Source organism: Podarcis melisellensis, assembly GCF_964234715.1.
Source record: "Podarcis melisellensis genome assembly, chromosome: 3".
NCBI lineage: Eukaryota > Metazoa > Chordata > Lepidosauria > Squamata > Lacertidae > Podarcis > Podarcis melisellensis.
The window spans coordinates 50,387,549-50,407,559 of NC_138530.1; the positions used below are offsets into that span (position 1 = coordinate 50,387,549).

At 44.8% G+C, this 20,011-nt stretch overlaps 1 protein-coding gene and 1 long non-coding RNA gene across 3 annotated transcripts in view; one reads left to right on the top strand and one right to left on the bottom strand.

Moving 5' to 3' along the window:
* The window catches only part of LOC309367571, a 22,491-nt gene extending 12,233 nt beyond the window's left edge, over positions 1–10,258 (bottom strand). Inside the window, exon 1 of the long non-coding RNA XR_014167228.1 lies at positions 10,164–10,258. This is a non-coding gene — a long non-coding RNA (uncharacterized lncRNA). The remainder of the gene's footprint in view (positions 1–10,163) is intronic.
* On the top strand, positions 7,536–18,759 carry TBXT (T-box transcription factor T). 2 transcript variants are annotated; one of them, XM_081906913.1, is made up of 8 exons: positions 7,536–8,239; positions 10,198–10,462; positions 12,260–12,394; positions 14,753–14,814; positions 14,910–14,971; positions 16,237–16,413; positions 16,999–17,128; positions 18,085–18,759. In XM_081906913.1, exons 1-8 carry the CDS (start codon positions 8,034–8,036, stop codon positions 18,350–18,352), a joined length of 1,305 nt encoding a protein of 434 aa, XP_081763039.1. In that variant the 5' UTR covers positions 7,536–8,033; the 3' UTR covers positions 18,353–18,759. The 2 variants fall into 2 exon arrangements, with proteins under 2 accessions (XP_081763039.1, XP_081763038.1); XM_081906912.1 differs by having other exon boundaries at positions 7,602–8,239; positions 16,996–17,128.
* Positions 18,760–20,011: the final 1,252 nt, after the last annotated feature.

The following is a 20,011-nucleotide window of genomic DNA, read 5'->3' on the forward strand; positions in this document are numbered from 1 at the left end:
AATACTGTAGTTTGAGTACTTGTGTACCTTTCTGACTTTTTAGTTCACCATGTTTCACATAGCTTTGGTATGTTGGGTACTAGATGTCTTTGGATGCTCTCATGGGGGAAAAGTTATGATGGCTTTCATAGTGTCCTGTATTTTATGCACATCCTATTATTATTATTAATTAAATTTGTATACTGCCCTATACTAATAGTTCTCAGAGCAGTTCACGACATTACTTTCACTGTTTAGATCATTTACAGTCCCAGGGAATAGGCAGAGGACAAAGGATGCCTGAGGATATATTGCCCTGATGTATGCTTGAACCTCATCATTTTTGCTGCCATGGCTGTACAATCACCATATCCTTGTTCAACTAGCTTATTGACCTTTAGTCCAAAATTGGAACAAGCAGATAAGATTTCATTGGCTGGGCCTAACAGCAAGGAATTCTGCATGTACAGGTGCATTCCTTTCAATTTCTTCCACAAATCTTACACCTGGAGACAGCTGTTCTAGGCCAGAAATAGCTGCTGTTTCATCTGCTAAAACAGAGAATCGCATGGAAGCGTTAGCTTTCACAAATGCATCTTCAGTATGTGTCTGGGGCTCCCTAGCAGAAGCTTTTTGAAATAGTTGCAGATACCCTCAGCTATACAAATACAAGCAGCTCTGCTTCTCTACTTTCTCTAGCAACCTTATATAGAAAATCCTTGTGCCTTTCTTTTAACCTTCAACCCATCAAAGCAGTAGCATTAACTTTCTGTCTCCCAGTAAAAGGATGTTTGTTACCCATTTCCGGCATACCTTGTCAGCACTCTTGGTTTCTCTTCTGTTGGGTTACTCTTGGCTTCTATTCGGGGCCACATCCCTGGCTACCTGTCCCTCAAAAAGGAGAGCTGGGTCCAGCTCACCTGGTCACAAAAAGGCACCACAATGCCTTTGCTGATATTATCATGGCATTTTTAGGATTTCCAAAGCTTGTAAGATTTGCAGAAGCATCATTAGATTGGAACAAGCAGCATTCACCCAAACTGCTTGCTGGCCCAGGAAGGCTCTCCGCCAAAAAAAAAGTGCAGAGAGTTTGAATTTGGCAGCCACTCAGGTCTCACACTAAATCTCTTCCTGACCAGCCGGTGTGTGTGTGTGCATTAAAATAAATAAATATAGTTAGGATTCTGAAGGGGGCAACATGCACACACCTCTGTGGCCACCCATGAAGTCTGCTCAACCCTGCACTAAACTCCTTCATGAAAAATTAGATTTATTTTTTTTGAAAATGATTATATAGCTACTTTCAGAAGTCCCACTGGTTTCAGCATGACTTTGGAAAGGCAACAGACACTTTTTGCCTATTACCAGAATGGAGCCGTAAACACCCCTCTCCTTCCACGAGAGCCAGTGCAATGTAATGGTCAGAGTGTTGGGACCACTCGGCAGACAAAGCACAATGGGTTCCCTTGGGCCAGTCACCATTTCACAGCCTGACCTACCTCACAGGGTTGTTGTGGGGATGAAATGGGGAGGAAGCGAACCCTGTACATCGCACCTTGAGCTCCTTTAGAGGGAAAGTTGGCGTAGAAATGTGATAGAATAAATTTAATTAAATTCGCAGGCATATAGACAAGTCAGGTACTGTAAATCCTTGCACTGGACAAACACCCGTTGACATCAGGGAGAACTTGCTTTCACCTGATCAAGGGTTTTTGCGCATCCTAAAGAGCCGACACCCTCGCCAAGCACCTTTCGGACTGGCTGCATCTGATTCTTCGGAGGGAAAGAGCCTGGTCAGCGGGGAAGGAGGAGGTACCGGAGGAAGAGCGGCACCAAGCCGGGCTGGAGAGCGCGAGAGAGCAGACCGCGTCCCTCGCCTAGCGTAACGAAAGGAGAGCCGCGATCTAAATCGGGAGACTTTACAGCCGTGGGGCTAGAGGAAGTTTTTGGCTATAAACGGTCATGCACGGCAGCTCCTGCTGAAAAGGCTGCGAAGGTGGGGAGCTGCCTTTCTTCCCTGAGAACCAAAGTGCCATTAAGATCACTCAGGGGAAAAGATGGGGAGGAGAAGGGCCAGGGGCGCCTCATCACAAAAGCTGGGGCGGGGCTGAGAGGCGGGGGCTTCTTCAGGAACAGACTGGTCAGCTAAGCTGATTAGAGCGCGCTGCTGACAATGCCAAGGTCGTGGGTTCGATCCCCGTCCGAGGCAGCTGAATATTCCTGCATTGCAGGGGGTTAGACTAGATGACCCTCGGATCCCTGCCCTGATTCTGTCATTCTTTAATGTCTCGCTCCTGTGACCAAGTAGCTGCAAAGGTGCAGCAGGGGTGCCAACTAGAATAAAATATGGGGGCGAGCAGGTAAGCTCCCCTTGATCGACCACAGGACACGGTGCAAGCACACCCTTTGGCAATGCCCATCAACTTTGGGGGGCCTAGACCTCTCAAATATTTTAGGGGTGCGAAGTGACCTCGGCCCCTAAGAGTTGGCTCCTATGGCCCCACGTAAAGCCACGAACGTGGCAATCCTATATGTTACTGGCCTGAGAGGAGGAAGCCCCCTTGAACTTAGCGGGGCTTACTCCTGAATAGACGTGTGGGAGCCCGCGTCCTAGAAGTAGGCTCCATTGAACCCAACGGGCTTCCTCCTGTACAGTATAGGCAGGCGCAGGATTGCGCAGTAGCAGCTGAACCTCAACAAGTTTCGCTCGCGCGCAAACACCGTGCGCACCGTCTACAGAACGGGGCTAAGGGCTCTTTGGGGAAAAGCTATTGACGGCTCCGCTTAACAAAACAAATATTCCGCAAGGGATCTTTACTAGTGGCAAAGTAAAACGTCACCGCCTCGCTTTGCGATGGGCATTAAACAGGAGCGGGGAGGGCGGGGGAGGGGAGAAGATGGAGGAGGATTTGAAAGCCCAATGAGGTCTGAGTCCGGCCACCGCCACGCGATCCTTCAGAATTCAAAAGCCCCGGAGCGCATTTCTCTCTGCTCAAAAAGTGCGACGTAAGCTGCTCCACGGAAGAAAACTGAACCGGTGTTTAAGCATTTCCCTCTGAACGCCAACAGATTTACAAATGAGTAGTGTTGTCCGGATCGTGCCCAAACAGATCTCCACTTTGAACGAGCCATGCAATATATTTTTTAACATTTCAAAGCTATTTATTTATTTAAATTAGTATACCGCCCTAGACCTAAGTGCGGTTTACAGCATAAACTCAATACAAATTAGATTGCTCACACGTTAGACTGAATGCTTGACTTGCGCCTTCCTCATCAGAAAGTCTAGAAGTTCGAAATGACGTTGTATTCAAGTTAATAACTTTCTCAGCGTACTGTATTTCTTTCTCACTTATTTTGCTGTAACTTGTGGAACTACATCCCGTGTCTAGAAGTGTGCTTGTGTGTTCCGTATCACAGTTATGTATGGGATGCGTGTGTGTTATAAGCGACTCGGTTGTTTTTTCCTTCCTTCTGTTTCATCTGTATTGCTGGTTCGATACAAATATCTCTCATAGGTTAAGAGTTATTAATACCACATTTTTATATAGATTGTGAATAAATTCAGCTCAGTGTCCCCAAATTGATTTTTTTCCCCAGCAAGAGGATAGCATTTACACGTGCTTACCGGCCAGTCCGTTTTCTCGTCGCTAGGTTGAGATGCTAAGCAAACTTGTTTGGAAACAAACGTAATTGCAGTAAGTGGACGTTTACTGTACGCTGTTGCGTGTTGGGTCAAGATGGACGCGTGTTTGTAGGAAGAGGCAACCATTTGAAAAAGCATAAGACAGCCCTTAGCCCACTTGCAAGCGAGTAAGTCCTACTCAGCTCAGTGGGACTTAATTCTGAGTTAACCTGTATTTTGAATAAACCTCAATAAGCAATAGCCTGTTAATGCGCTCTCTCTCTGAGTGTATAGTATGTGTGTACATCTATATATGTATACGTGAAATGTTTATTTCTTATATTATTCTATTTTATCTTTAAGCCACTTTGAGTTCCTGTCTGGAAAAAAGGTGGGGTGATGATAATGATAATTTTAATATACCTATATATACAGATTAATGCCTTCCCCTCCTCTCTATAAAGTGAGTGTATTAATTTATTATACTAATATACCACACACACACACACACACACACACACACACGTTCTATCCTACTCAAGGAATGAGTTTTTTAAAAAGGAGGATTTCCTTCAGCCCCTAGAACCAGCAACCCTCCGCCTGTCTCCGCAGAACTATGAGTCCCACTGAGTTCGGACTGTTTCCCAGTAAGCCTGGGCATGATGGGTCTGTGCTTTCCACCGACATCAAGTGGGGCTCTCTAGTCCAAGTAATGGTGTCAGGAGCGCCTGGGGTTGCGCTTGTGATCCAAGTCCGATGTACTGAGAATTAAGCATCCATCGAATCACGGTCTTAACGGCAAGAACCGAGCCTAAACTGCTCTGTAGATCGTTTGGCTAACTAAGCTGGACTATGCAGCTCCGCTTCCACTGAAATTGCTTTACTGAACCTGAGAAAATGGCCGGAATGGGATTGATTCACCCGAGTTGTTTCAGGATCTCCACGTTCCTAGAAGTTGCGTGACTTTTCCCCTGAGTTTTTCGAGGAGAAAAGGACAAGGGGGCTTTATGGGACGCTGGCGCGCCACAAGCCGGTCCTCTCGCCTCTCCGCCAGGACTCTCGACCCTCCTCTGCCCGCAGGAGCAGCAGAAGCCGAAGGGGCTGCGGCTGCTGGTCCACCCGGAACACGGCGGCAGCCGGCTCGGAAGGCTGAGCCACCTTCGAGACTCAGCCGAACTGAACGCTCCTTGCGCAGCTCTTGGTTTCGAGGGGAGATAAAAGTCACAGAATCATACAAGTTGGAAGGGACCCCGAGGATCATCTAGTCTAACCCCCTGCAATGCAGCAATATACTGTATTGCTAAATGGGGATTTGAAGCTCAGTCTCCTAGCCGGTGCTCTCACCACCACACCGGGAAAAGGGCTGGTCAGGGAAAATCTGCCCACGGGGAACTGGTTTATCTTATCACATTTCCATATGCGATCCAATCCCCTTGCTCCATATGGCTATTATTATTATTATTATTATTATTATTATTATTATTATTATTATTATTATATTATTATTATTATTATTATCATTATTATTATTATTATTATTATTATTATCGGAAAACACCTCTCCCACCCTACCCTGTTGGGTAGTATTCTTTTCTTCCTTCGCCCAAATGAGTTAAACTGAATGGAAGGGCCAGAGACTTAATGGGAAGATTGGAAGCTCTTCGGGGCAAGGCAGGGATCTGTCTGCCTATCTGCTCAGGACCAGGAGCGTTCCTGGGGTAACGCGAACACCGATCATCTAATGCAATCTACATATGCCCAAAGCTTCCAATTGAAGCTTTGGGCATATGTAGATCGCATTAGAATAACCCTAACCGGTGAATGATGGACGGTGGTGTCTAAGAAATGCGGTGGCGCTGCCCCTGGCAGAGTTGCGATCTGCTGTCCACCCTGCCTAAAAGGAACCCCGCGCCCTTATGTGCTACGTCTTCCGACCAAGACGACCCCTTTCCGACGGGCTCTTGCTGCCCTTTGCCGTCGGGGTTTTTTCGGCCGTCTGCGCGCACAAAGAGGAACTGCGGCGCGGGCGAGCACCTCGACGGCTCCTTGGCGGTCGGGGCTTCCCAGGAAGGGAGACGTTTTATGGCTCTGCTGTGGGAATCTCTGCGGGGAAGGTGGGGCGGGAGCGGGAGGGCACAATGGGCAGGAAATGGGTCGGGGAGCCTCATGGAAAACAAGGAGCCTCTCGCAAAACGGGAGTCGCGCACCGACCTAAAGTAGGGAACCCTGCTCCGCCAAAGCGCTGCGCTGGGGACCACGGGCCAGATCTTTCTATGGCACTTCCTCAGGCGCAGGCGTAGTTGGGGGGGGGGGAGTTAATTCATATTTTTCTCCAAGGGGCTGTACCTGGTGCTGCTCCTGGTCAATGAATCCTTTAATCCCCACAACAACCCTGTGGGGTAGGTTCGGCTGAGAGGCAGTGACTGGTCCAAAGTCACCCAGGGAGCATCATGACATGGAGGGGACTCGAACCCCGGTCTCCCAGGTCCCAATGCGACATTCTAACCACGATGCCATGCTGGCCCTTTCATCTCAACAATTAAATTTGTATACCGCCTTTTATCCATAAAACATAAAATTAATTCTCTCTCTCTTTTTCGGGTTGCAGCCAGGTCTGTTTACTCCAATGTTAGTCCCAAGACACAATTCTGCCCCCGGGGATGCAGCAGACCCAGTCCCACCTCCTGCGTTTTACCACCACCATTAATTTGAGGATACGGCCAGGTCCCTGTCTCTCTTCTCTCCAGCGGTGTCTGAGCTTTCAAAGAACCATCGCCCGCGGAAGTCACCATAATTAGCCGCAGATACTTTGTTTCTGAGTTAAAATAGAACATATAATTCGACCTATCATTGGTAGGAAAGGGTGGGAAATTGTCCACTTCTTCTCTTCCTTGAGTTTACATGGCAGCAGGGGTAACAACTTGATTAAAATATGGGGGGGGGAGGTAAGCCCCCCCATATAATCAATCACAAGATGCGGCCGCACACAAACAATTTGAATGGCAATCCCCACCAACTGGGGGGGGGGCTCAATTTTTGGTGGGGGGAGGACGAAGCATGGGCGTAGCCAGGATTTATGTTAAGTGGGGCAGGCTTCATGTTAGGGGGGCAGAACCTTTTTATTGATTTACTTGATTTAGGGGGGCAGCTGCCCCCGCCCCCCTTGGCTACGCCCATGGGGCAAAGGGACCTCGGTCCCTAGGAGTTGACTCCTATGCACGTCAGGCAACTGACTGGGCATCTACTTCACACACACACACACACACACACTCCATGGGGCATCAGCAGACTGGAACCCAATGCTCACACCAGCCAGTCATGCGACTCCTAAGAGATAGTGGCAGCAAACACGTTCAGCTTGCAGCCCAATCCTCTTCGTATATACGAGCGAGGAAAGGAAACCCAAGAGCAAAACCTGTGAGGCAGGTCGCTGGTCGAGGGTGGCATAAAGAGACAGAAGAACACCCACCTACTACTGAGGAAAGGCCTGAGTTGTAGACTAGCTAAGGTTGCTTGTCATATATCTGAGAGTGAGCTCCGTTAGAAAAATGGGACATATTTCGAGTGAACATGCATAGGATTGTCATGGAAATAGGAAAACTCTGCCGACCATAGAGGACGGCATTTGTTATTTCCACTCCCGCCCAGCTCCATTTACTTGCTCTTTGAATCGAATCGTATTGATATGGGTAGAAATGTGGTTTTAACACCGAGCCACTGGAGATGAGAGTTTGAAAAGGGTTCTGAAAGCACGGAAGTCTGAATGTGGGGGCAACGTCTGGCCGCAGCTATTCGACCCCAAGCCGTCTTGTTCTTTGCTGGAGGGTCCCGGCGCATCTGCCGATGGGTGGGTGGTGCTGCCAAGGCAGGCGAAGGGGATGCTGCTCCCTGGTTATGGCGCTCTTGCTGACATGGCCCATTTCCTCTGGGGCTGCAGCATCCCCAGCCACCGGCGGCTTTGATAGAGGTGCAAACATTTGGGGGCAAATTTACATAAAATACCGCGTTTAATCCCACTGGCTGCAATTAACATCACAGGCTTCCCCCCCGCGCGGGCAACGTTCTGATATGACCGCAGGGAGCCAATCAGGTGGGCGGGCCGGACACATCAAAGAGACTGTCCTCCAATCAGGTGAGCCCCCTGTCGGCATTGTGATGTCACCAGGAAGCTACTTATAGGGGGCCACGTAATTGCTCCCCGCTTGAGCAGTTTCGAGGAGCGCCTGTCAGAGGTCAAGTGGAATTAACCCCTCCGCACCCAACCTGCGGATCCCTCCTCCCCCTGCAACTTCGTCTATACTCCCCTCCCCGTTTGCAACTTCGAGCGGGGTCACCCTGGACAGCTTCTCCAAGGTGGAGAGCGTGGCATCCCGATACCCTGGAGGAGCTAGCTCAGTAAGGAGGCTCTCGGGCAGGGCGGGAAGGAAGGATGACCTCTCCGAGCACGGACAGCTCCGGCAAGAGCCTGCAGTACCGGGTGGATCACCTGCTAAGCGCCGTGGAGAATGAGCTGCAGGCGGGCAGCGAGAAGGGCGACCCCACCGAGAGGGAGCTGCGCGTCACCCTGGAGGAGAGCGAGCTGTGGCTGCGCTTCAAGGAGCTCACCAACGAGATGATCGTCACCAAGAACGGAAGGTAGGAGAAAGGCAGGCAGGTGGAGGTGGACCGTCTCAGGTGGACACACTCATAGCATTTATTCCCAATCCTCCTGTAGCTCAGATCACGGATGGAGGACATGCCTGTCGCGTCTCGGTGTCTTCCTGTTGTTGTTTTCCGTGGGGCACACCTCATTGCTGGCTGCCTTTCTCTTCCTCTTGGCCACCTCCCCTTCTGCTACATGTCCTCTCCCTTTCCCATCGCCCTTTCCCGTGTCCTCTAAAGCTTCATTAATAGTTTCTTCTCGCTACTACTCCGTTGATCTATACAAATTCAGTTTGCAATCCCTTCTGGTGAGCTTTTCAGGCAGGGCCTTTGGTTCGCATTCACCTCACTCTTCAATTACTTGCCCTAGACAGCTCAGCTTCGTTTCTAAGGTAGCGGCTGCTCTTGGAAAGCCTCCTTAGGTGTAGGTACTTATCATTGCAGTGGCGCGCTTTCACGGTGAATTTTGCAGGCACTTTTGGCCGGCCGTCTCTCTCGTTTTGCACCTTGCGATGAGCCAAACTTCCGTCCATTTGCATCAGAGCGTTTGCTGCAAGGCAGTAAAGGGTCCCCACAACTCAGGTGCAAAACCAGGAGGTTTTGCATGGTAAGTTTGGAATGGAAACTTACCCTATCCGCAGAGAATTCTAGGCAAAACTAAGGATGGTTTTCAGCTAAGTTTTATTCTGAGTAGACTCACTGAAATTAATGAACATGTCTCAATTATGTCTATTAATTTCAGTGGGTCTACCCTGAGCAAAGCCTAGTTAAATACCACCCTAAGCAACTGGTTCCAGACAATCCTTTAAAAAGAGTCTTTAATACTCTTGCTCCAAACATTTTGACATAAAGGCAACACTACATTACATCTTATTGTCTGTAAGATGTTATACTGATTTCAGAACTTGGGCACTAGTGCTTTATGACAGTCTTTAAAAACGACTGCCTTCCACCCCCGACTATTTGCTCTGTGATGTCTCCTTCAGTTTATTGATTCCGCGAATTTCCCATCAACCTACAAACAGCTATTGTTTAGTATTTGGTTGGATTCTAACTAAGCTACCTGAACTAGGTCCCACTGAAACCACTGTGAAAAGTTAGTCATCATTATGTGAAGCAGGGAACTAAGGTCTGGATCCAACGCTTTGCAGTCATTTCCAGAGGCGTAGCCTTTGTTAGTCCTTTGCAGCAACAGCAACAAAGGGTCTTGCGGCACCCTAAAGACTAGCATTATATATATATCACCGTAAGCCCGTTAAAAACCGAATCGGAGAAATAACATAAACAAAAACTTCTCCCGTTTCTTGTTTACAAGCGTGCACATTACTCCCAATTGAATTTCAGTGAAATCAAAGGACCTAGGCAATGAGGAACAAAATGCAAATCGCAAGTCGTTTCAATAGAATTGGCTTCCGTATAGTTTGAGGGCAATGGGCTGCTTACACCTCCGTGGTAATTTCCTAAAGACATTTGCACCTCGTCCCTAAAACTGTTTATTCGCCAGGAATCGGACGGACGCCAGCGCTTCCTTTCAAAATAAGGCGGCTTGGGGTCCCTAATGGACGGCGAGCCTGTATGGCAAATCCCGTCCCGTGGATTTCACTAGGCTTTAGTGGAAGCCAGTGGAAGTCGACCAGCCTTACCCCTTGCACGTTTACTTGGAAGTAAACCCCAATGGGGCTTCCTTCCATGGGGCTTCTTTCGTAGGAACGGCAGCCCAACAGCCTAGTCCTGTTGGGGTGAAATCAGACCTATTTGGCTTGAGTGAGGATTGAGGCCTGAAGAACCTGTGTGAAAGGAAGCCCGAGGGAGGCCTTGCTCTCCGCGAAGCCGGGCGCTCCCTTGGCTCGGGCTTTCCCCGCTCCTCGCTCTCTCCTGGGGCTCCGAGGCCTAGCCGGAGGGCGCGCCCGCCTCTTACCGGGCCTCTCCTCGCGTCTCCTTCCCTGCTGCAGGCGGATGTTCCCCGTGCTGAAGGCGAGCGTGTCCGGGCTCGACCCCAACGCCATGTACTCCTTCCTGCTGGACTTCGTGGCCGCCGACAACCACCGCTGGAAGTACGTGAACGGCGAGTGGGTGCCCGGCGGCAAGCCCGAGCCGCAGGCCCCCAGCTGCGTCTACATCCACCCGGACTCGCCCAACTTCGGCGCGCACTGGATGAAGGCGCCCGTTTCCTTCAGCAAGGTCAAACTCACCAATAAGCTCAACGGAGGCGGACAGGTGAGGAAGACCCCTGGGGGGCCCCGCGGCCTTCCCTTCCTAACCTTTCCCTCAAGCGGTTGCCCGCCTCAAAAGCGAGAGCGGTGCCACTATAGAACAGGCCCCATTCCCGAAATGGGAAATAACCTTCGCGCGCCCTTTCTAAGCACGTTTTCCCCATCCTGCGGACAGAACGCTGCTGATTTGCTTGGCGTTAACCTCAACTAAGCGTGCTTAAGGCTACAGCCTAAGTCTCATTTCCAGTTCACGACACAGTGATGTGCAGAGGTCCAGTACTGAGAGGTTGGAGGAGCGTTTCCCTTTCTTTTGCACTATATGAACAGGTTTCCAGAATTTGGCGGTAGGAGATGCTAGTTACCTCAAGGAATAGTGGCTACCAGTTTTTCTGAGCCTCCTGAAGACATTGGCAGTTTCCAGAAAGAGGATCTGTGTGTGTCTCTCTGTGTCTATATTTTATAGAATAGAACGGTGGGGCTACTGTGTAAGTGTAACACTCCTTACATCAGGGGTCATGGTTTGACCCCTGTTCCCAGGCTGCAGTGTTACTCATTGTTACCCCTTTCGTTCATTTATTGCTAGCTAGTTTCAGGTGTTCAGTGACCACAGTGTGGGGACATTGGGATCAGGCCTTCTGCCTGTCCCCTCTTCCAGCTTCCACAACTTTGTCTGAAGGGACCCCATGCATAGGCACCTATGTAAGCCCAGTTCAGACCTTTGGAGAAATTTGTGGAAGATGGCAATGTGGGCAACCGGGCATTCTCATGTTGCTACCCTCCAGACCTCCCGTGGAAGAAGCACACAGAGAAGGGTTCAGATGACAATTGCAGGGTGCAGGTCTGTTCATGTGGACACAGGGGATCCTTGAAGTATTGGAGTTATGGGATTTGAAAGTTTTAAATGTCAAAATTAGCACTTTGAATTGAGCCCAGAAATTAGTTGATAAGCCAGTGCAAAGTTAGCATCTGATCATTCTAGTCTTTGGTCTGCCACTTTGGAATAACAGTAACCAGTCTTCATGTGACTTTCAAGTACAAGAAGGATTAACAAATATAACCTCAAAAAGCTCTCTTGAGACTGTAACCCCATGCACGCTTACCTGGCAGTAAGACTCATTGAATGTAGGGGGGCTTCAGAGTCCACCTGAGTAGGCTTGTGCTGTTTAACTAAGAAAGTAGGTGGTAGCACATTGTGGGATAGAGAGCTAGCTCAGCAATTGACAAATTTTGGAAACTTTAGAATAGACTCCAATCATCAGGAAAACTTAAGATTTCCATTAAGGATAGTTTCATGTGTGTCTTTACTGTCATTTCTCACTTTGTATCCTGGCTATTAAACCAACTTAATGCTTAGTTCAGATGTTTACTTTCTCCAAAGCTGGTTACTATAGTTCCCTAATTTTGATGAAATAGGAAACTGATTAATTAGAGGCTTCTTGATTTGATTGCTTAACCCATGAATGGGCTGTATGCACAGGCAAAATATTGGTTAATATTAAGCTGAGATATGATCATTTGAACTGGGCCATTATTTTAAATAAGCGATTGAGACAGTTTGGTTGCATAGGGTTGTTTAAACCAATGTACTTAAATTAGTCACATCTATTTATTTCAGTAAGTTTATGCTGGGTATCACTTAGCTGTATACAAACCTTGGCTGCCCCCCCCCCATTTTTTATATTTAAACTAGTCAGTTGCTCTTTGTCATCCTTTAAGAAAAACCCACACCATATAGTAGTGTAATATCAAACATTTTCTGCTGCTGTACCTATGCTGACCACTGTTCTCCTAATATTGACAGATCATGTTGAACTCCTTGCACAAGTATGAGCCTAGGATTCATATAGTGAGAGTTGGTGGCCCTCAGCGAATGATCACCAGTCATTCTTTCCCGGAGACCCAGTTTATAGCTGTGACAGCTTACCAAAACGAAGAGGTAGGAACAAAATGAAGACGAGCCCTGCATGGATTTTCCTTCTTTGATGCACCAAAGGACAAATTTGTGGCATTAAGGAAGGGGATGCTAAGGTGGTAGTGGGAAATGTTGATTGTGTACAAGAATTTAAAAGTGAAAGAGATGCAAGAATTGTTATTCTCCACCGAGAATTGGACAATTAAAAAGCAGCGGAGTGTCTGGAAGGTAGGTAAATTGGGAGAAATGTTGTAAGTATAAGAAGACTAAGCCGAGTAAGTTTTGTGTATTGTGTATTTCCTTGTTTGAAGGAAAGAGGTTTTGAAGACAAGATTTGAGCAGCTATTAGCCAGAGATATTTAATCATAGTAGGGACAGCTGCATATTCCTGCCTTGCAGGGAATTCGACTAAATGATCCTTAGAGTCCCTTGCAACTCTAAGGAAGGGTTGACTTTATAACATGGAGGTTTGGACAAATAATTCTATATATCTTATTTCATACTTCTAGTAAAAGGTAACCCCTTTGCTGCATTTTCAGTTGAATGTCAAATGAACTTGTTTAGTTAAAATTATCCTTTTATTCAGACAAAGAAGAGCAACACTGCTGTAGTTTCTGACCTTATGCCTTCACATCACAGCGTTCTTTGTAGAAAATTCTAATTAAATGTTGGACTTTTTTCCAATCCCCCACCCCTGAACTATGTGGAATTTGTTTTTAAATAAGATGTGTTTAAGACCTTCATCAAATTTAAGGTGTTGTGCTGACACAATGTATCAGGCTAAAATATAATAAAACATTCACAGATTTTCAATACATGCAAGATTTTGAGGATATTTAATGTAGAAAATAGTTTCAAGGTGACAGCATGATCAAACATTCTCATTTTGAAAAACTCACTGTAAAGAGATTGTTTGACTCAAGAACCTAGATTGCGTACCGTTAACACCAAACAACTTTTCACAGGCTGTAAATTGAGAGATGATGTAAAAATCCATATTTTAAAATGTTTGATTGCATCCCCACCCCCTGTCAGCTGAAAAGAGTATTGGAAAATCCCAAACCTGATTACATAATGTGTGAAAATAACTGTTGAAATATCAAGAGTAGCTTCACCATGGACTAATATGTGATATTATTTTATGTTGCTGTATACCTTTAACCTATACCCTAATGTAAAATCCCACAGTTTCTCATTTAGAGTAGTGTAAAGGAATGTAAAGAATGTGATTGCTTAGTTGCCAAAATAGGGTAAAGAATGTTGCTTGGGTATGTTTATATAAATGTTAATCTTTCTTTATATGTGTCCTCTTTCTAAGAATGTAATAAGTAACCACCAGTCTAGCCTGTTGCGTCTGAATCAGTTGCTAAAGTTTAATGTAACTATTATATTTCTAGCTTTCAGTATCCAATTAAACTCAGGAGAAGATTCAGGATTTGTTGTCATTACAGTTTCTGGGTCAACTTTTTATGAAAAGTGTTATTTTCATAACTGATACCAAAGTAGTATAGCTAATCAAACTGCATGATCAGCAGTAACTCTTGAGTATTGTTTCCCAAAAAAGCTGGAGGGCAAGCCCACCAAATGTATTTGCTTATTTAGGAAAATTTATAAACAAGTTAATAAAAAGCCCTCAAGTGGTGAATATAAAAATTTATATATCCAAAGATAGAAATGTGTATTTGCCTCTAAACACCCCTTTCAGCATAAATAATTTCCAAAACAGTGTGGGGTGGGGGTGGGGGGTGGACATAGATTTCACAATGGTTAAATATCAGTGAGTGATAAGTTTTCAAATACTACATTATGTGAAAAACATAATGAGCAGTTAAGGAGCCTGAAACCAAATTGTCTTCTGTTAATTCTGCAAGCAACACTTTCAGTTTCCCACATATGAAATTTTAACTTTTTGTGTTTCCTTGAATAACAACTGGTAAAGGTGTGATACAAGTCCTTTGCTGTTATATTATGTGTGCTCGATTAATAACTCAAAAGATGTTAACTATTTTGTTTTTAATGTGACCGTGATATTCATCATCAAGGTATTTTTCACTGTTGTGTTACCCAGAAACCTGAAACTTTTTATAACTGTTTTTAGTGTAACCCCCCCCCCCTTATGTACTTCCTTAACAGGATAATAAAACCAGGCATTTAAATCAGGCAAAGTGGGTGGGGGGGTGTTGTGGTGGAGAGAATGATTTCAAAGCATGCTATTGCAGTGTGTGAGCTGTTTAGTTGCTGTTTTGTTAATTCCATTCTGAGCCATTTTCCCACTAGAAACCATTATGAACTACCCTGGGGAGTTGGTAGAAATGTTGTGTGACTATGAAAAAAATGTGTAAAAATGTCAATTTGAGACTTTTTGTTTGTGTTTTTTTTTAGATAACAGCTTTAAAAATTAAGTACAATCCCTTTGCAAAAGCTTTTCTTGATGCAAAAGAAAGGTGAGATCTGTTGTCTGCTTTCAGTTGCATTTATGAATCATATTTCTGCAAAGAATTTAATCTTTTTTGGCTATAAAATATGATTTCTTTGGCAGAAGTGACCACAAGGACATGATGGATGAAGTGGGAGATGGTCAGCAGTCAGGGTATTCGCAATGTATGTCTAAGCTCTCTTCTGAAAATTATTTTATAGTATGCCTCCAAAATCAGTTCTCCTTTGCTCAGGTACCTTTTTTTGCTATGTATCTAAGGATATTTTAAATAAATATAGTACAAGTCAAAGTGCTGACTTGTAAATGTGCCCTTTTCCAAAACGTTGTAGCTACTTTTGTTTCTTTTGCCTATATCTTCTGGTTTTGCATTTTTCTAATTGTGTGCAGTATATTTAATCACAAAGACCAATAGTATATTTTTAACAGTTCTTATAGTGAGATCCATTAGTGTAATAGTGCTCAACCTTTTTTTCCTTTTTTTTTCTTTTCCCCTGCTCCTTCTTGAACATTGAGGGAGAAGAAGAATCTGCACCCAGTTTCCCAAAGCACACACTGGGGAACAATGGGATTGTGAACAATTAAGTAATATAATATGGGATGTATTTATTCACAACTAAGTTTTACTCTGAGTAGACTCACTGAAATTAATGGACTTAACTTAGTCACATTCATTAATTTCAGTGAGTCTGCTCTGAGTAAAACTTAATTAAATTCCAACCTACACTGGCAACTTCTTTCTTGAGCCAGGATAGAATTTGCACATTTCATAACGCCTTGACCAAAAGTAAATCTATGCTTAGCAACAGTCCATATCCCACTGAAGTTGTCACTGAAACTCTCCATTGCTTTTAATGGCAGAGGCCTGCATCTATAATCTTTGATGTAGGGAACAAAGCATTCTGTGTGTCTCATGGAAGCATTTATATCCATGGAACTGAAATCCATGGAGCTGGAAATACAGAAGAACAGCTATGCAGTTTCGCTGCCCTAAATGAATAAAATGCAAACACTAGGCCAAGCATCTCACAAATTCTGAAAGAGGCTCTCTGAAATCCCATTGAAATCTATGAACGCTGGCAGTAGTGTAAAGTTTTTGGGTATTTGAGTGTGATGTTACCCTTGCTGGAAGTGGAATGCACAGTTTGATGACATCGCAAGTGAGGGAATTTATTTATTTATTTATTTAATTGTCTTTCTCCTAAGTTGGGATTCAGGGCAGCTTACAACATTATAAAATACAGAGTCGTAATGTTGTTGGGAGAGGGAGGAGAAGTTATAACAAGGATGCTGTTTTTGTAGCTCCTCTGTAAATATAAGGATTTAGTTACTTGGTGCTCTGGGACCTCAGTTGCGCACAAAGGCCTCACTGCATTTTGGACAGGTCTTGCTGCTATGTGTTGGTCTAGTGAAATGTCTCCTCCTCTTGCAGTAGGTGGCTGGCTGATTCCTGGAACAGGGACTCTGTGCCCTCCTGCCAATCCTCACCCACAGTTTGGAGCACCTCTGTCACTCTCCCCTGCTCACAGTTGCGAAAGGTACTCATCCCTGAGGAATCACCGCCCTGCCCCTTATCCGAATCCATACACTCATAGAACCAATTCTCCAAGTAAGTTTATTTATTTATTATTATTGGCCTCTGGTGGTTTGCTGTTGTGGGAAATCAGCTGGCTGATCAAATATCAACATGAACATACAGAATGGACAAAAATCTGTTCATAGTGCACTTGATGACTGTTGTCAAGAAGTAGCAGGCAGTGATTTGATTTATTTTTCACTCTGCCTTATTGCTTATTAATGCGTTGTGTGTGTGTGAGCCAAGTGATTTTTGTTTTACTTCTCATTGACAGCCTATTATTAATATCATTTATTGTTCATTCTCTGTGGGAGTCTAGTATATGCCTATTTCACAGACTTAAACCAATGCTGGCAAGAAGCAGCACTCAGTTAGAGACTGTCTGTGCCCAGTGTCAAGTCCTTTCCTTGGCATCTACCTGCTGAACCAGGTATTTGAATCAAAACACTTGTCTGTGCAAAATTCCATCTATAGTCCACAAACAAAACCAAAGGAGGAAAACAAATCACTTTGACTCTCCCACCCACTGCCAGATATAAATATAAATATTTCTAGAGCTTATATTTGCACTGAAAATAGGGGCTTCGCTTCTCATACAGATGCTTTCCTTTACAGCAGCATATGGTGATAGTTCTTCAGCCTGCCTTTCTATGCTCCAATCCCATGACAACTGGTCCAGTTTAGGTGTCCCACCCCCGACAAGCATGCTGCCTATGAGTCACAGTACCGGTCCACCAACCAGCTCCAGGTAGGCTGTATTCCCTGAGCAAGGAAGCCATCAAATTTCTATAATGTGGAATGTGACTTTTTCGTTAGGAAAACTGCTGAGAAAGTAACACGGATATTGGGTGTGGGAAATCTCGGGCCTGCAAGTCTAATAAAGCCCAGCACACATCCCAGTTAGGGCCATTTTTTCCAAACCATGCCAACCTGTCCCATACTTGATGTAAGTTGCGCCCACAAAAGATTTGTTTTTTTGTTTTGAGTCACTTGACATCCTTGTGATGTCAGGTGATTAACAGGTGGGTGTCTCACCCACCTGTCAAAATGGCCTGTGTGTGTCGGGGTATTTGGAATCCAGCCCACTGGCCCGAACATGTTCCCCGCCCCTGACTTGCAAGGAGCTAAAGGGGTTACAATTAGTTGTTTTTTAAGAAGTGGGGGATGCAACTACTTCTCCTTCCTATGGACTTGTCTTAAGGACCTCTGGTGAGGTGGGACTTTATTTCCCTTTGAAGGATTTCCCAATTCGGTTGAAGAACCTAAAATTCTGCTGTGAACCTAATCTGCATACTAATTGCCAAAAACGGGGAAAATATCATTCTAAGAGCTGTCAGGTATTTTATGTTCTCTGGCTGCCAGCAGGATTCCAGAGGGACTGTGTGCAAGCAAACAAATTCAAAAACATTTCTCCATTTTGCAGAATGCCCAAATGTGTTGGTAGCATAATAAAGGAATTATACACCATCAAATTGGAGGAAGGGATTCATAATTATCTGATGTTGGAACCCAGTGTGACATCTTCTATCCCCACTTTTGCAGCTGGGGCTTGGAGGCTGGAAGAATAAACTGTCCAAGGCTATGCAATGCCCACATGACTGGAGAGAGTCCAAGTTCAACATTCTGTTCATGAGGCAGTACTGGGCCTCCAAGTCAAGCTTGCATTCTGAAATCTCTTTCTTTCTTTCTTTCTTTCTCTTGCAGCCAGTATCCCAACCTGTGGTCTGTCAGCAACAGCACCGTCTCACCTGTGTCACAGTCAGGTGGGATGCCCAGTGGGATAGGATCCCAGTTTTTACGAAGCTCCACGGCCCACTATCCCACCCTCCCTCATTCTGTCACCACCCCTTCCTCAGGATCTCCATTGTACGACAGTGGGACCCCTACAGACGTTGCCGACAGTCAATACGATGCATCAGTGCATGCTAGACTTTCTTCTACATGGACTCCCGTAACAACCCCTTCTATGTAGGCCTTTCCTTTGGACAAAGGACTTTCTAGCTGCTCTAAACCAGGAACACAGAAGTAACGTTTCAGGAGGGCAGAAGGAAAAGGCACATGCTAGCAGTAATTGCTAGCAGTAATTGCTTTATGCTCATCTCAGTATTAGAGTGTGATGATAGTGGCACAGACACCTTAAGAAAGCGGGTATGAAACTTGTTTGGCAGCACAGGCCATGTTGGGAGTGTTGGCCACCCCTTTTTTCCTCTCTGCAGTCATGAGGGCAAGAAATGTTGCCAACCCTGAGATACAAGGGCTCTCCCTTTTCAAAATAGGCCTTTTCAGTTTTCAAATTTCACCAGAAGCAAAATGCACCAAAATGGGAATGAGCTGGTCATGGATTATATATATTTTTTTACTTCCTCTGGGCTGTTTATATCTATCATCTATCTATCTATCTATCTATCTATCTATCTATCTATCTATCAATCATCTATCTATCTATCTATCTATCTATCTATCATCTATCTATATCTATATCTATCTATCTATCTATCTATCTATCTATCATCTATCTATCTATCTATATCTATCTATCATCTTTCTTTCTTTCTTTCTTTCTTTCTTTCTTTCTTTCTTTCTTTCTTTCTTTCTTTCTTTCTTTCTTTCTTTCTCCTTTTTTTACTCTACTGAGGGATAAATTATGCCATGTATCATGTATGTATCTCATTCAATCAGTAGTCGCAGAAGAATGAGTGAACAACTTATATTGAGAAGTAACGTGCATGTTTTCTAGACTCGAGTGCTTGATCTGTGCTGGCTGTTTCACACGTGCAAGCCATCACTTGTATATTCATTGCTTGGTGACAGCAACTTTGTGTGAACTTCCACTAAGTGATGACTTCTCATTTGCTGCTCTTTTATTGTGCTTTATCATTAGACACATTTTCCAGCCCAGTTTGTGCCAGGCCCATAATGAATGGGTTAGGTGACTAGTTCAGCTTGAGGGTAAATTGTACTTTCATACTAAACAACTTGAGGTTTGTTTAGTATCACCTGTTGGACACTGCAGATGATATTTTAATATGGACAGGAAAAGAATGGTTTGCCACATGTGGAGTGATGTGAACTGGCCCCAACTGATGAGATTTCTTGTTTGAAATACCTAGATGGAATCAGCATTAAAGGACAATAGATAGCTAGAATAAAAAGTGCACTACTATAATGGACATGCCTTGACCATATTATTTCCCTAATTTGCAGATTTATGCACAACTATATGTTTATTTCTTTGTTACTTTTGAAATGACAATCAAAAAGAGCTCTTTCCTGCATAACAAATGCAGTTTTTGAAGTTTTACAGACCAGTTCTTGTTTTTTAAAGTGCCTCTTTGTATAGTGTGCTTTGTTCTTGTGCAGTGTAATCTTACATGTTTGCTCAGAAGTAAGACCGTAGTGGGACCTACTGCGAGGCAAGTGTGCCCAGGCTTAATTGCAGTCTTAAAGCTGATTCACTGCAAAAGTTCCTGTACAAATACTTGTTTTCCCACATTTACACATTGCACATACTCAGTGAGAAGCCAATGCAATCAAAATAGCGAGAAGCAATCATCTTACCAATATGTGTACAAATGGTGAAACTGCTGTGCATTCATTTGCCACACACAATCATGCAGGCTATCTGTATGTG

What these genes read in the sequence shown, in the direction of transcription:
- TBXT (XM_081906912.1), top strand. Translation starts at nt 8,034, where the DNA reads ATGACCTCTCCGAGCACGGACAGCTCCGGCAAGAGCCTGCAGTACCGG. An exon ending in TTTCTTGATGCAAAAGAAAG is followed by an intron (nt 14,815 to 14,909) that starts GTGAGATCTGTT and finishes TTTCTTTGGCAG; the next exon opens with AAGTGACCACAAGGACATGA. An exon ending in GCAGTCAGGGTATTCGCAAT is followed by an intron (nt 14,972 to 16,236) that starts GTATGTCTAAGC and finishes CTCCTCTTGCAG; the next exon opens with TAGGTGGCTGGCTGATTCCT.